This window comes from Pararge aegeria, chromosome 4 (assembly GCF_905163445.1).
Source record: "Pararge aegeria chromosome 4, ilParAegt1.1, whole genome shotgun sequence".
Taxonomy (NCBI): domain Eukaryota; kingdom Metazoa; phylum Arthropoda; class Insecta; order Lepidoptera; family Nymphalidae; genus Pararge; species Pararge aegeria.
The window spans coordinates 3,006,366-3,021,036 of NC_053183.1; the positions used below are offsets into that span (position 1 = coordinate 3,006,366).

The 14,671-nt window shown below is 38.9% G+C and overlaps 1 protein-coding gene across 2 annotated transcripts in view; it reads right to left on the reverse strand.

The window, feature by feature from the left end:
* The window catches only part of LOC120637694 (neurogenic locus Notch protein), a 192,642-nt gene that overhangs the window by 6,568 nt on the left and 171,403 nt on the right, over window positions 1–14,671 (reverse strand). For both annotated transcript variants that reach the window (XM_039909646.1, XM_039909645.1), the window contains exons 9-26: window positions 13,355–13,469; window positions 12,948–13,069; window positions 12,567–12,734; window positions 11,726–11,864; window positions 10,787–10,939; window positions 10,193–10,299; window positions 9,392–9,505; window positions 8,713–8,869; window positions 8,063–8,295; window positions 6,956–7,101; window positions 6,390–6,538; window positions 5,614–5,763; window positions 5,392–5,531; window positions 3,040–5,309; window positions 2,685–2,893; window positions 1,955–2,155; window positions 1,093–1,261; window positions 222–423 (exon numbers count right to left, since the gene is read on the reverse strand). In XM_039909646.1, the coding sequence (XP_039765580.1) occupies window positions 222–423; window positions 1,093–1,261; window positions 1,955–2,155; window positions 2,685–2,893; window positions 3,040–5,309; window positions 5,392–5,531; window positions 5,614–5,763; window positions 6,390–6,538; window positions 6,956–7,101; window positions 8,063–8,295; window positions 8,713–8,869; window positions 9,392–9,505; window positions 10,193–10,299; window positions 10,787–10,939; window positions 11,726–11,864; window positions 12,567–12,734; window positions 12,948–13,069; window positions 13,355–13,469 (4,944 nt within the window). The remainder of the gene's footprint in view (window positions 1–221; window positions 424–1,092; window positions 1,262–1,954; window positions 2,156–2,684; window positions 2,894–3,039; window positions 5,310–5,391; window positions 5,532–5,613; window positions 5,764–6,389; window positions 6,539–6,955; window positions 7,102–8,062; window positions 8,296–8,712; window positions 8,870–9,391; window positions 9,506–10,192; window positions 10,300–10,786; window positions 10,940–11,725; window positions 11,865–12,566; window positions 12,735–12,947; window positions 13,070–13,354; window positions 13,470–14,671) is intronic.

The window sequence follows — 14,671 nt, forward strand, 5'->3', positions numbered from 1 at the left end:
ACCATCTTCTAAAACAATTTACTGAGTCTAGTAGTTTAGTGTATGAGTGAGTACCGTCTACAACAAAGCAAGTTAATGGGTCTTTGAGACTTTACTAAAAGTTAGAAGTAATAACGATCATGAAATGATCGAGTACACGCATACAAGGCTTGTACGACCGTAATATCCAAAACATAGAACACAAGAACTTACACATAAAAACATAGAACTCAAGAACTTACACATCAAATGGTGATGTTGCGGTGGCCTTGGACAGTGCTCGTCAAGTAAACGCACGATGTCATCGTGCATCCTCTCCTGAGCAACATCCCGCGGGAGTCTGTCCATGTGATCTGTGATCTCTCTGTTTGCCATGGCATCTAATAGGGCTTTACAAGCACCATATGAGCCCTCTCGTGCACCAAGGAATAATGGGGTTTCATCCTGAAATAAAATATTTTATTTTATTAATAACCAAGCATATGAAGAAAAGGAGAGGACAGGCAACAGTAGATTAAGATCTTTTATTTTATTTAAGATTATTATGTCTATTTTACTGCTGCCAGCATCAATCAAAATAAAACAACGCAGGCTGGGTTACTTATATTAAGTTAAGATTCTTCGGCGGAATCTTTCAACATAAGTAATTTGATTTTACATTTAATTCTTTAATATTAGTACTTAATTCTAACTAAGATAAATTAAGTTTCAAAACATTACTCTTCTCTCGTTAAAATTCTTTGTCAGGAGATATATTTTAACACTTAGCTCGATTAGTAAGCCGATTGCAAAAGTGTTATTATCACGCAATCATACCCAAGCCAAATAATTGTGTAGGTAACATTTTTTTTTAATTTACGTGGTGGAAAAGCTTTATTGCCACCTGACTTATAGTGTAAAACTGAAGCAATCAGAAAGCATTGCGTTCGTAATCTAATTGCTATCACAGTCGACTTCCATAACTCCAAGCGAAAACCCGCAATATGAAAAAACCCTCAAAGGAAAAATATTACTAAGAATACAGAGTTTGTTCTGTATTATTTTTGTTGTGTTAGTAATCAGAAACAAATAAAGTACGGTATGACCGTTAAATAATTTTATAAGGTATATTACCTTGTCATCCTGCGCGTCCCTGTTCGCTCCATGAACGAGGAGGACATTTACAGCGTCGACATTATTGACTGCCGCGGCCCAATGTAACGCGGTTTTACCACTGTTGTCCGCAGCGTTGATATCAGCATCTGCGTTTATTAAGTCCTCTACCATGCCTTCGATTGCTAGCCTGTTGAATAAATTAAAATGTTTTAGGTTTATCATCATAATATCAACCAGCCCAGGGGCTCCTCCAACAATGAGAAGGGGTTAAGGCAGTAGTCCACTACGCTTGCCCAGCGCAGCTTGGTGGAATTTGACTCTAAGCGCCTTTGAGAACATTAAAAAGAACTCTCAGGCATGCAGTCACGATGATTTCCTATACCGTCGAAGCAAGGGTTATTTTAATTGCTTAAAACGAACCTAACTTAAGAAATTGGACTAAAGAAACAAGCGAGGTGTTGTCAACAGCATAGATTGAAGTGTACACTGACACACATCATACAACGGGCCACCTCAGTTCGAAAAACTCACAAGTGACTGAGCATTTATAGTTTTTTCGAATTTAATGGCGAGGCTATTAATGGTACATGCGCAAGCATCACTGACAGTGGAATTCAGGCTGGTCAAGTAATATCAACTAGAAAATTGAGGTTGATTCATTTTCTTGGATTGTTATGTATCGGATCCATATAGTTCTTTTCAGAAACAAGAGGGAATATCTGAAAAGATAATCTCTCAAGTAAATCCAATTAGCACTTTATGGGCTGGATTTTTTAGTTATACAATTGATAGCTCAGATGATGGCTTAGATGGTATATTTTTTCCCAATAGCAAGATGCTTTTATCACTTTATAGCTTCAGATATAGCTTATTTATTTACCTGGCAGCAAGTATAAGCGGTGTTGTTCCATCGTGCATCCTGGCGTTGAGATTAGTGGCTCTATTCCGCAGAAGTATTTGGAAGACGCCCATAGCGTCAGCTGCTACTGCAGAGTGCAATGGAGTTCTTCCTGTGTTGTCTTGTGAATTTGCGTCCGCGCCCGCATCTAATAGACGCTTAGCTGCATCAGCACGTGCGTACCTGTGTGAAAATATAAGTATAATTTACTATCAAGTCTACACGATTATGACCGGCTGGTTTATCGGCCGATTTGCGCAGTGGGCAGCGACCCTGCTTTCTGAGTCCAAGGCTATGTGGGTTCGATTCCTACATCTGTAGAATGTTTGTGTGATGAACATGAATTGTGAGATATTCATCAGTCATCTTAGTACCCATGACACAAGCTACGCTTACTTTGGGGTTAGATGGCGATTTGTGTATTGTCGTAGTAAATTTTTAATTTATTAATTTATTTATGTCCGCTCTGAACTTTTGATAAGTATATTTTTCCTGTATGGAAACTTTCATGCGCTTTTCTACAATGCATTAAATGCTTGTGGGAATTTCATGTTTTTCAACGGTATAACTTTCGCAGTGAATTAACTGCGATTGTTTTTTTAGAAGATGCCTTGGATTGAAATCTGGCACCAGGATTCGCTATGGAAGACCCAAACTAGACGACCATTTAGTTGAAAAGAATTTACTCGTATATCTTCTGTTATCAACTTACCTAGCAGCAAGATGTAAACTGGTTTCCCCAGTCTTATCCATAGCGGCATTGAGCTGTGCACCCTGAGCCACTAGCTCCGATATGATGTGCGCTGTTTGTTCTTCTTCTACATCGGATCCGGTGTCCAAGCCACCGCCTCTAATAGCGGCTACCATTAAAGGTGTCATTCCAAGAGGACCTCTCGCGTTTACGTCTACATGGCCGTCGTGCTGTTGAAATACATAAATATATATGATTTAATTAGATAAACAAACATACAGTTTTAGAAAAATTATATGCAGAAACCAGTATTTCATTAAATATGAAAGTACATAGAAGTTAGAGGAGAAGAAATGCTTTTTGGAAAAAAACTTACAATAGCAGGTGGCGTCATCATAGGTGGAACTCTAATATCCGCTGCATCCAAATGCTGTTGTGTCCAAACCCTGGGCTCGTGCCCAGCTTCTTCATAATCTGTAATCGCTGTGTGATCTGATGCATAACCTCCCGGCGCTCCATTTGCATCTCCTGGCCCTCTAGCTCTTTTAGCTCTCGGAGGAGCAGACCCGTCGTCATCTTCATCAGACCAGTGTGGAGGTCCCATATGACCGCCATTAATATCAACGTCTATACATCCAATAGACCCCTTATTCAAATTCCGCATTTCCTGGCCATCTGGTCCTCGACGACGTGAGCGACGTCGTGTCGAAGAATTATTACGAATAAACCCTTCCGGGAACCAAGTGATACCGGCAGCACGTTTCCTTTGTGCTGTTACAAGAACTCCAATTAGAAGACCAGCTAGCAGAACGAGAATAACACCAATGAAGACGTACTTTGAGTTTGTAGGCGTATCTATATCGTCAGGAGTAGATACTCCCTTGACTTGGAAAATTGGAAAATCTGGTGACAAGGAATGCTTCGACGCTGTTGCTGCCAAGAAATCAGCGGCTTCACGAGCCGAGAAAAAACATTCTGACCCAGACATCATAGTACATTTTCTGTTGTCGATTTCTAAGTAAACTTGTACTCCCGATTGTCCTCTTTCCGTGTAAATAATGTTGTGTTTCTTTCCGAATTCAGTGTCTTGAAGACCGATATCAGTTGATCCTTTCCATGGGACAACCATATCGTTACCCAAGTGGTCTTTCTTTATGAGTACAGTTGTCCGTAATTGATGGCCCAAGTCCCGTAAGAAGGCAATTGAGTTTTCTTTAAACGTTCGCATGTCCATGAGTAAAATTACTGACATCACACCCTCAGCTAGATCAGGGGGTTCGTTTTCGCAATCGAGACCGTCCCAGTTACACTCTGCATTATTACACCCATAGTCACAATGGCCGTTAGCGTAGTGTTTTTGACAATAGGCGTCGTATACGGGATTACATTTTTGCAGGGACTTCTCACAGTCTCTACCATCGAATAAACAAGCTTGTGTATTGCAGACTTCATTACATTCTCCATTCATAAATACTTCCCAGCATTTTATCGGAGCCGTGCAATTCGCCCATGGGTTAATACCGAGGGAACAATCATTTCCGTCGAATTCACAAGCAAAAGTATTACATTCTTCATCACAGTGATGATCGCCTTGTTTCTCCTTGCATCCCAATTTCACGCACTGTTCTCTTTGGAATGCCAAATCTAACTCCTGAAGCGTAAGGACTGGATTTTTACCGTATACACTCGATACCGGACTTCCATAACCACCTCTTGAATGGGGATCGTGTATATCACAGTTCTGTCCGGTCCATTGTCTAGGACAGTAGCAGACGTAGTCACCTGGTTTGTCTATGCATCGGGCTTCTGGATGCTTACAAGGATTAGAAAGGCATTCGTTCATTGAATCTATTTCACAGTTCACTCCAGACAAACCTGATGGACAGTTGCAAACGTAGTCCCCGTTTTCCATTGTCCTACAATAGCCTCCATTTTGGCACGGATTTGAATCACAAGCATAGCCTGAATATTCGCAATTTTTGCCGTAAAATCCATCACCGCACAGGCATTCGTGTCCACCTTGAATGGCTGTGCAAATACCGCCGTTTTGACAGGGCGAGTTCGCACAGAAATTAACTTTAGCATCACAATGCCTACCCATGAATCCAGGTTTACAATTACAGTGATAATCGTTGACTAGTTGCACGCAATCCTGCGTTCCGGGATTCGAACAAGGGTTAGATAGACACTCGTTAATGTCGCCTTCACACCGCGGCCCTACGAAGCCAGCAGGGCACTTGCATTCGAAACCACCAACTTTGTCGATGCAAGTACCGTTATTGTGACAAGCGTCTTGCTTACAATCGTTGACGTTGATTTCACAAATTTTACCCAGAGTTCCGAAGGGACACGAGCAGGAGAAGTTGTTGATCAGATCGTGACATGTTCCTCCATTCTGACATGGATTGGGAAGGCAGTCGTTAACATTCAACTCGCAGTTCTGACCCTGGAAACCTTTGGTGCACTGACATTGGTAAGTTCCAACTAGATCTTTACACACAGCTCCGTTCTGGCAAGGGGCTGAGTCGCATTCATTAATTTCCTTCTGACAATAGGAGCCCGTGTAGCCGTCAAGGCAGTGGCATCGATGGGAGTTGCCAATATCCTCACATGAACCGTTGTTGCATAGTTGTTTTAGTTTTACCCCTGTTAACAAACAAAGTTTAGTTAATGATTGAAAGTGCATTGTTATCTTGCATAGATATTCTAGTTAATAACAACGTCTTACCTTTACGAATGCTGGCGTCTTTACAGGAGACCATTTCGACATCACAAAGCTTGCCGGACCAACCGGGTGCGCAGGTACAGGTGTATTGCGGACCCTTTTGTGAGCACGTTGCGCCATTTTCACAAGGATTGTTTTCGCACCTGAGGGCAAAAAAATGGAAAATTAAATTTTAGTAGTATAGTTTGAGTTTGAGTTTGAGTTGATAAGATGAAAAATACTTACCAGTCAACAAAATCCTCGCAGTGCTTCCCTGTGTAACCGTAGGGACAGTGGCAGGTGTAATGGGTGACGTGGTCGTGGCAAGTCGCACCGTTGTCGCAGGGAGAGCTGTCGCACATGTTTATCCGAAACTGGCAGTTGGAGCCCGTGTAGCTGAGGAAAACCAAGAAAAAAATTGACTACTACGCTTTTAAACAAGTAAATAAAGTTCAATTTAATTATACCACTATGTGCTTAGGCAGGGCGCAGCTCTCTTAAGACTATCATAGGACAGATGTGTTGCTTGAATCCTAGACTCGGGTGGTTCTACTTCATATTTTTTTATTTTAAACTCTCGATTACACATTATCTATTGTGTGTGTACAGGCGTTAGTTTGCGGATGTCCTTGACATAAAATAAACACGGAGCATGATTTGCTATAATTTCTAATTACCTCAGTGAAATCTATTAAAGAAAACACACTACGTCTTATAGGGTGACCAGCTAATGCTTTTTTATACCAATGATTTAATATGTTACTTTCTGGCTTCAACGTTGTTTTTATCTGGAGTATTTGAGCGTTAATTAGCGTTTGAATACTAGGATATTTGATATATTTTAATGGGTATTAATACAATGACCTTAATTAGTAGCTATACATAGCAATTTTACATAGAGGAACGGGAAGTGGATGGATGGGGAGGCCCAGAAAAGTACCAGATGTGATGGCACTCTTTGGAAAAAGCCTACGTCTGGCCTGAAACTAAAATAATTAAAGTCAAATATCAAAGCAACTTACCCTGGAGGGCATGAGCAGTTGTATGAATTGATGCCGTCGATGCAACTGCCGCCGTTCATACAGCTGGACTCCGTGCAATCCTCGTCATTCGTCTGGCAGTTGATGCCCGAGAAACCGAGTCGACACGTGCAGGTGTAGGATGCAACATACTGGAGAAAATTAAAACATTTTTGTATTGGTCGGAATAGATCAAGTTTTAACATGTTTAAAATGTTTATCACTAAGGTTAAAAAAATAACTTAAGCCTGTGAGATTGCGATACCTAAAAGAAACCTGACCTGACCTAAGTTTATCGTTGGCTTCTTCTTAATCCAGGATGCGATCGGACCATCAAAGCTTTGATTTTAAGTATAGCGGCTGAATTATTTGCCTTTTTATTACACTATAAGTTAGCCGTCAAAAAATTCAAAATTCAAATATAATACCTATCCTTGATTTGTTTTCTACGCGGCTTACCAAAACGCTAGATCTTTTGGAAGCAAGTTTTGGTCGGCTGGATGTAAAAATCATAAGAGGCTTTTGTATTATGTCTATTTCAATAAAGAAGGTTTTGTATATGACTTTACCTGATTGCAAGTAGCGCCATTCATGCAAGGGCGAGACTGGCACTCGTCGATGTCAACTTCGCAGTGTTTGCCGGCGAAACCGCTCGCACACAAGCAGTTGTAGTCGCCGATACTATCCAGGCATGTCGCACCGTTTTGACAGGGGACTGGAAAAGAAGATTTGGTTAGACCATGTTAAATAAACGAAATAATATCCCTAAAAAGCCTTCAAATACGATGTTTTGTAAAGACAAACACACGGCAGAAAGGCTGACCATATTTAATATCGATATTTATAGTCATGAATAGCAAGTAGGCTACTTTAAATCCCTGAAAAAATTGTTTCCGTGGGATAGAATTGTTTTCGTTTTTTTGGTTTTTTGGCATTTTTTTGGCAAGAAGGTCGACATATTTTTTTCTATAGTGGTCGTATCAATCCTCAGTTGGCCAGCCTGGTAAACTAAATAATGCTTATGCCGTCTAATTCCCTGTAGTGGGCCGGTAATAGGTGTAAAATGGTGGTAAAACCGGAGTCAGAGGGTAAAATATATACGCTATAAATTTAAATTTAAGTGAAAGTAATTCCCTTCCTATATATAAGAGTCGTCTGGTCTCTCTTTGGGTGTTGGCAGTTGAAGTTGTTGCTTTATTGCTGTCTGTAAATTATGTATTCTTATCTACTTTTCTATATTATGTATATTTTATACTTATATATTACATATATTTATTTAAATTATCTATGTATTAGTATCTATACATATTAGTATTTATGTATATGTTACAACACTCTTGGCACTGTCCCGTTCTCTTGCTCTAAGTTTCTACAAAGGTTGCCTGTAAGAGATTGCTTGCAGCAATAAGGCCGCCTTTGCATGTCTACATTGTTTACTTTTTCATGAATGTTTCTTTTCCTATATGTATGTTTACGTGCAATAAAGTGTTTCTTCTTTTTCTTCTTGTTCTTAAGTCGCCATTGAATCATTAAGATAATGAAACTAGACTTCTTTCAGTCCGACTAAATTAGATCGCGTCTGACTTTATCGCCGTGACTAAGCAGTTGTCCGCACCCGTCCAGACCATTGGGCACGTAGATTCTACTTATTATAAAAACTAGTTCCATAGACTCACAGGAAGCGCAGTCGTCCGTGTTGATCGCACAGTCCTTGCCCTCATAGCCACGCGCACACAGACACGCATACGAGCCCTCCGTGTTGATGCACGTGGCCTCGTTGTGGCACGGCGCCGTGACCGCACACTCGTCCACGTCACGCTCGCACAACGCACCCGTCCACCCCACCGGGCACTGGCACGTGAACTCCGCGTACGACGCCTCAGCTATGCAGCGCCCGCCGTGACGACACCTAACACAGAAATAACATACATTTAATAAGTAATCCAAGCAGTTATATTCTTTTGGGTAGTCCTTCGCCTTCTCTTTCCGGGAGATTTTAAAAACGCACTTTTTAACTTCTCAGAGTTAATTTAAGAAATTAAATATCACATGCTTTAACGGTGTTGGAAAACATTGTATGGAAACCTTTTCTGAGAGGTCTCCACAACGTTTTCAAATGCGTATGAAGTCACAAACTTGGCTAGCGTGTTGGAGTACGACCGAAACCCAAAACCCTTCCCAGACTGAAAGTATTTATTACAGTATAACTCAATATCTTATTCTCGTCACCAAGCAAGCTTCCAAAAGCTTACTTTAAGATATGTGAGTACCTACACCATATTAAAGTGTTGATTAAAGATATTTATGTAACATGTAAAATTCTTACTGGTTGGGCAAGCAAGGATCAAGCGTGTTCTCGCAGTTGCGACCGGAGTGGGGAGGTGCGCACACGCATCTGTACCCGTTGACTAGATCGATGCAAGAGCCGCCGTGCAGGCATGGGTTGCCGGCACAATCGTCGATATTCGTTTCACAGTTCACACCTTAAAAAAAAGTTTGACCTTAAATTCTTAGATGCTGATGATGAATTAAAGAAGTTAGTACTTACTAAGAGCTGTAAAATAATTAAATACGTTTATTACTAATTTCTTGATATTTATCAATAACTAGCCTCGAGGTTGATAGACTTAAAGTGGTGTAGCAACCAATGACCACGGGACAAAAATCTAATCTAATTCAAAATATGTGTACCTATATGCAATTCAGAGTGCAATTAGGTAATCGGGATGTATGATGATAGATCAGAACCATTATGTTTAGGGTTATTCCCTTTGAAATAATCTAGAATGATCTTCGGGTTTTCTTTATCGCCACCATCTGTTCTATAAGAACTTTCTCATAAAGAGTGAATCTTCTAAGCAAGCGCGCTCTTTCTTAGGCTGCATCATCAGTTATCATCAGGTGTTATGGCCAACAAAAGATAGTCTATAATTCAAAAAAGATCTTTAGTTGTTTTGTGTCCTTGACTTACAGCTAGTTGTCGAAGTTGTAAACCTGTAACTTACCAGTGAATCCCAGAACGCAGTCACACTTGTAAGCGTTAAGTCGGTCGTGACACGTCCCTCCGTGTTGGCACGGGTTGGAACTGCACTCGTCTATGTCCCTTTCACAACGCTGACCTAAAAACAGATAGTGATATCATCAGTAGGAAGGATTTTGCGGTTTTAGTTTCCGCTGGTGGGCAAAACTTTTATAGAATCGTACCTACAGGGAGATAAAAGTATTTTCATATTAAATTATCTTTTTATATGTTTACACTTCAAAAGAGGTTGTGAAATAATTTCTGGTTTTGAGTGAGAGAGAGAGAGAGAGATAGAATCACTGAAATCCTGTCAACACCAATAACGAATCTGAGTTTCTGAAAGGGTCAAGAATTCTTATTTAAATTCTACTCTGAACATTATTCTTTTATTATTAGGTGTTATAACTTAAGCCACAGAAAGCATACTTTTTCTTATTCTACTACAAGTTAGCCCTCGACTGCAATTTTGTGATAGTAGCGAGCCAATCTGTCAGGGATGAAAGGGGTTATATTAAACCATCTTTAATCGTTTTCTACGCGATACTCAACTTAACTTTCTAATATACTACATTCTGATTTGTTTTCTCTTCTTAAATTAAATCTTTCTTTATTTCTATTTCAATGCCATAACGCAGCTTTTCTATTATCTCTAGTATTTCTCACACATAATAAACTGATTGGTATGCTTTCATAATATATTATGTTAAGTGTAATACATTTTTTTGGGAAAAACTACTATGTTCAATAAATGTGTTGATAAAAATTATGTTTAATAAAGACGCACCTCCGTAACCTGGGAGACAGTGGCAGATGAACTGGTTGACACCGTCCTCACAAGTACCGCCGTTGATGCAGGGGTTCGAAGCGCATTCGTTCACGTCGGAAAGGCATCTGGAATTTTTAACAATGTGATTATATTTGAATTAGAAATAACATTGTTTACAAAAGTAGTCTCTATAGTAAAACTGAACCTAGCCTCGCTGGCCGAAAAGTTAATTCAGTTGACAGCAAATTTGGCTAGCCATTGTGGAAAGTTACCTGTTACCACCAAATAACCCATAAATCTATATTTTGCATTCTGGAGCCCAAGTTTCGAACTGAGTTCATTTTATCTTGGTTGACAGATACGATTCATGAACGTATGCCTTAGAAATGTAACTATGGTCTATGATCAAATGCCTCTCAGAGTTCTCCAGATTGTTCTCAAACATTATGGAGAACTCTGAGAGGCATGTGAAGTCTGCCGATCCGCACTTGGCCGAAACCTTTCTCATTTTGAGAGGAGATCCGTGCCCTGTAGTGGACCAGTAGATTAGTACCAGTGATCTACTAGTACAAGATCTCCTGAAGATACCTTGACCTCCAGCCATATACCTACCTCGCATCATAGTATCCCCGTGGGCATTCGCAGCGGAAACCATTGATGCGGTCGATGCATTTGCCGCCATTGGCGCATGGGTTGGACAAGCACTCGTTGATGTTGGTCTCACAGTGTTGGCCCGTGAAGCCAGGAATGCACTCGCAGGTGTACCTGGGGCACATTTGGTCCAATTACTTCAAGGTCAAATACAACCACGCACATATACGCACACGCACACAGATATTAGTTTCGTCTTAAATAGCGAAATGAAAAACTGGGTAATCAGGCTGACCATTACAAAATTGCGTTCCGAAATTTAAAAAAAAAAGTTAAAGAACACTTATGGAATCTCAAAAATCGAAATTCGAATCGAAAAGTTTAGAAGATTTTCCTTCATGATATAATATTCTTAAGTAAAATAATAAAAATAACATGCTATGTTTTATGAATAAATAAAAAAAACTCCATCTTGATTTTTTTTATAGTACGAAGTCATGCATAATATTAAGTTTTATTGCACGTCTTATATTGTTTTTGTGCAGACTCGATGGTTTCTTAATTACTTATTAAAAAGCATCACAAACATACAAAGTACATGCTATAATTATAAAAACAACTTACTCAAAATAATTGTTGCTGCATGTAAAAGAAAAACAGAGCATGTTAATTTTTAACAAAACTATTAATAATTTATAAGAAAACATATAAGTAATATTCAACAAGTATTTCAAATAAACGCACACATTCATACTTATGGGACAGTGTGCGTATGCGTACGTAGCGCGTGTATGTGAGAGTTAGTGGGCGTTTAAATTAAAAGACATTAGAAATGCAGTTAGTACATTAAATTCGATTTAAGACAGATCTCTGTTTCATGACTGTGATACAAATAAACTCAATTCGCACACAAATTCTCACTCCTTCAAGTTGTTAAACCATTATTTAAAAGATGTATACCTGTTAATTCCGTCAATACAAGTGGCTCCATTTCTGCATGGATTAGAGTAGCATTCGTTAACATTGATCTCGCAGTTTCTGCCCGAAGTACCCGGTTTACATCGACACTGGTACCCGTCTATGAGATCCTCGCAATGTCCTGTGAAATAGAGATATAAATTATTACTTTTACTTGGTATCACTATGACTTATTATTTTGTAGCAGGCATTCTCCACATAAATGCGGTTTTTAAACTGAAGAATTTTAATTTAACAAGACTCTTATTAGTGCTTGAACATTTTGACCTTCAGGTCAGTTCTGACAGTTAAAATGTTTTAGCAGTTCTGAAGTCTTTTACTTTTCTTAATCACTACTATTAACATTGACAATCTCATTATACACTGTACAGTACCAAATGTTTTGATACAGTGAAAAACATTTGGAACCGTACAGTGTGTAATGGATTCCTGATCCCAGAAAATTATCAAAGAATTCAAAAGAGAATGCAAAAGATATAAGAAGAATAAGTCAAGGAAAGTTTATCTTTTGTAGAAGCTAATTTATTATTTGTGACTTTTGAACAATGTTCATCTCAAAAGTTGGAATTTCATAAATTCATAATTTTTTTACAATATTTGTCTATAAGTCCACTACAGGTTTTGCCTTTACAGATATTTCCACGTAAGTCATTTATCAGCAACAATAAATTTATACTCTAAGTTCCCTTTATCTTTTGATAGAAAGTACACAAATTAGTTTTTGACATTCCGAATTGGCAGGGATTTCACTATAAATATATAATAAATAACCTTTACCTCCAAATTTGCAGGGCTTAGACTCTAAGTAAATAATAAGCCTTACCTCCAAATTGACAGGGATTCGATTCGCACTCGTTGATCTGCGTCTGACATACTCGGCCAGTGTATCCGGGATGACAGTTGCAAGTGAAGCTATTGTCGCCATCGATGCATTCGCCTCGGTGACATGGTGCGGAAAGACAGTCGTTGATATTGGTTTCACAGGACATCCCTGAGAAGAAAGACATTGATATAATTTAAGAAATACACAAGCTGATATTAGAATTTATAACACTGAGTAATAATTTTCTCAGAATTTCTTTAAGAGTTACTTGTGCTAGATTTATCTGGTAATCTTAATCGCCTCGTACGACACCCACAGGAAGAGGAGGTATTAACCGTAGTGATTTAGAATTAGTAGACTGATGAATCTTTTTCAACTCACCAGTATATCCTGGAGGACATTCGCAGGTGTATCCAGCAATAGAGTCGTGACAAGTGCCTCCATTTCGACACGGACTCGATGCGCAATCATCGATGTTCACTTGGCATCGAGCGCCGGTAAATCTGTGAAAATAGTATGAGTATTTTAGAGTTCACGACTTTCAGGTACCTAAGTCAAAAATACTTAGTACATCTTTATCTAGATCAAAAATGTCAAATAGAATAGAATGGGTCGATTTTGACCCATTCGATTTTGGATTGGTCTGGTGGGAGAACTTCCATATGGCTTGTTACCATCCTGAGATTGCAGTCAAAGGCTTACTTGTACCAACCAACTGCTGTTGCTGGAAATTAGTTAATGAAGTAAAATCTGTCCTAAATTAAAAAAAAAACACTTATTATACTCACCCAATAACACAGGTGCATTTAAAAGCGTTGATCATGTCATGGCAAACTCCTCCGTTCAGGCAAGGGTTGTTGGCACATTCGTCTATTTCGACCTCGCATTGAGTTCCAGTGAAACCTGCAAACAAAATGTTTGTTTATTTAATATACCTTTAATATGGATACCAATAATAGATCACAATCCTTACTTAAGCAGAAATTATATTAGAATAAAATGTAAAATAGTAATTGCGCAAATTAAATCAAAGGCAAAGGTAAGGTAAGGATTGTGGTAAAAATTATATGAGTACAAAACTAAACGAGCTTGATACGGACGGAAAGAGATGGCTTGAATTTCAGTCATGACAAAATATGTACAGAAGTAAAGTAAATGGGGATCAAATATACAGTCTAAAGTTTAAATCATGCAGCGTATATTGTAAAATAAAATAAACATAATGTACTCTCCTAGCTAGAAAAGTTAAACATATGACAAATATAGCAAGAGTGCATAATTAAAATGACAGCGCTCAACAATCTGTGTCCTCGTAAACCGTTAAGTGTATAAACAACGAGCGCAACATTGTTGGTTTTCTCGGAAGGTACAAAGTGGTATGTCAGCTGCTGCGGTATAGTCGCACTGGCTTAATTAGAATGTCGAAGTGAATGTAAAAGGGACGTTCGTCGAATCGGAATGCATGGACTATGGCCGTACTGACGATGATGGGTATGTTTTCTGGTCCATTTTAGTACATGTAAATTTTAACGATGTCTCCAGCAGTAGAGACTCGCTTTGCAAATCAGAGATCTTGATTTCCATTCCTAATTCGAACAAGAGATTTCGCTTCGATAACCATTTCGTAGTGATGATGATTTCCTTAATTGACCTACAATTTATCGCATGTACGGCCTGCAGTTTGGTGAAATGCTTCAGCCATACGTAGCAAAACCATGTAACTCTTCATATGCTAACATAGCTTCATCATATATTAATTTGATTTTGCTAAAGTACGACTTGATGTAGATACCTATCGATGAGAGAGAAGAATAAATAAATAAATAAAATAAATATACTACGACAATACACACATCGCCTTCTAGCCCCAAAGTAAGCGTAGCTTGTGTTATGGGTACTAAGATGACTGATGAATAGTTTTATGAATAATATACATAAATACTTAGAATATACGTATAAACACCCAGACACTGAAAAACATTCATGCTCATCACACAAACATTTTCCAGTAGTGGGAATCGAACCCACGGCCTTGGGCTCAGAAAGCAGGGTCGCTGCAAACTGCGCCAATCGGCCGTCAAATGTTTACATATCATTTTAAAGAC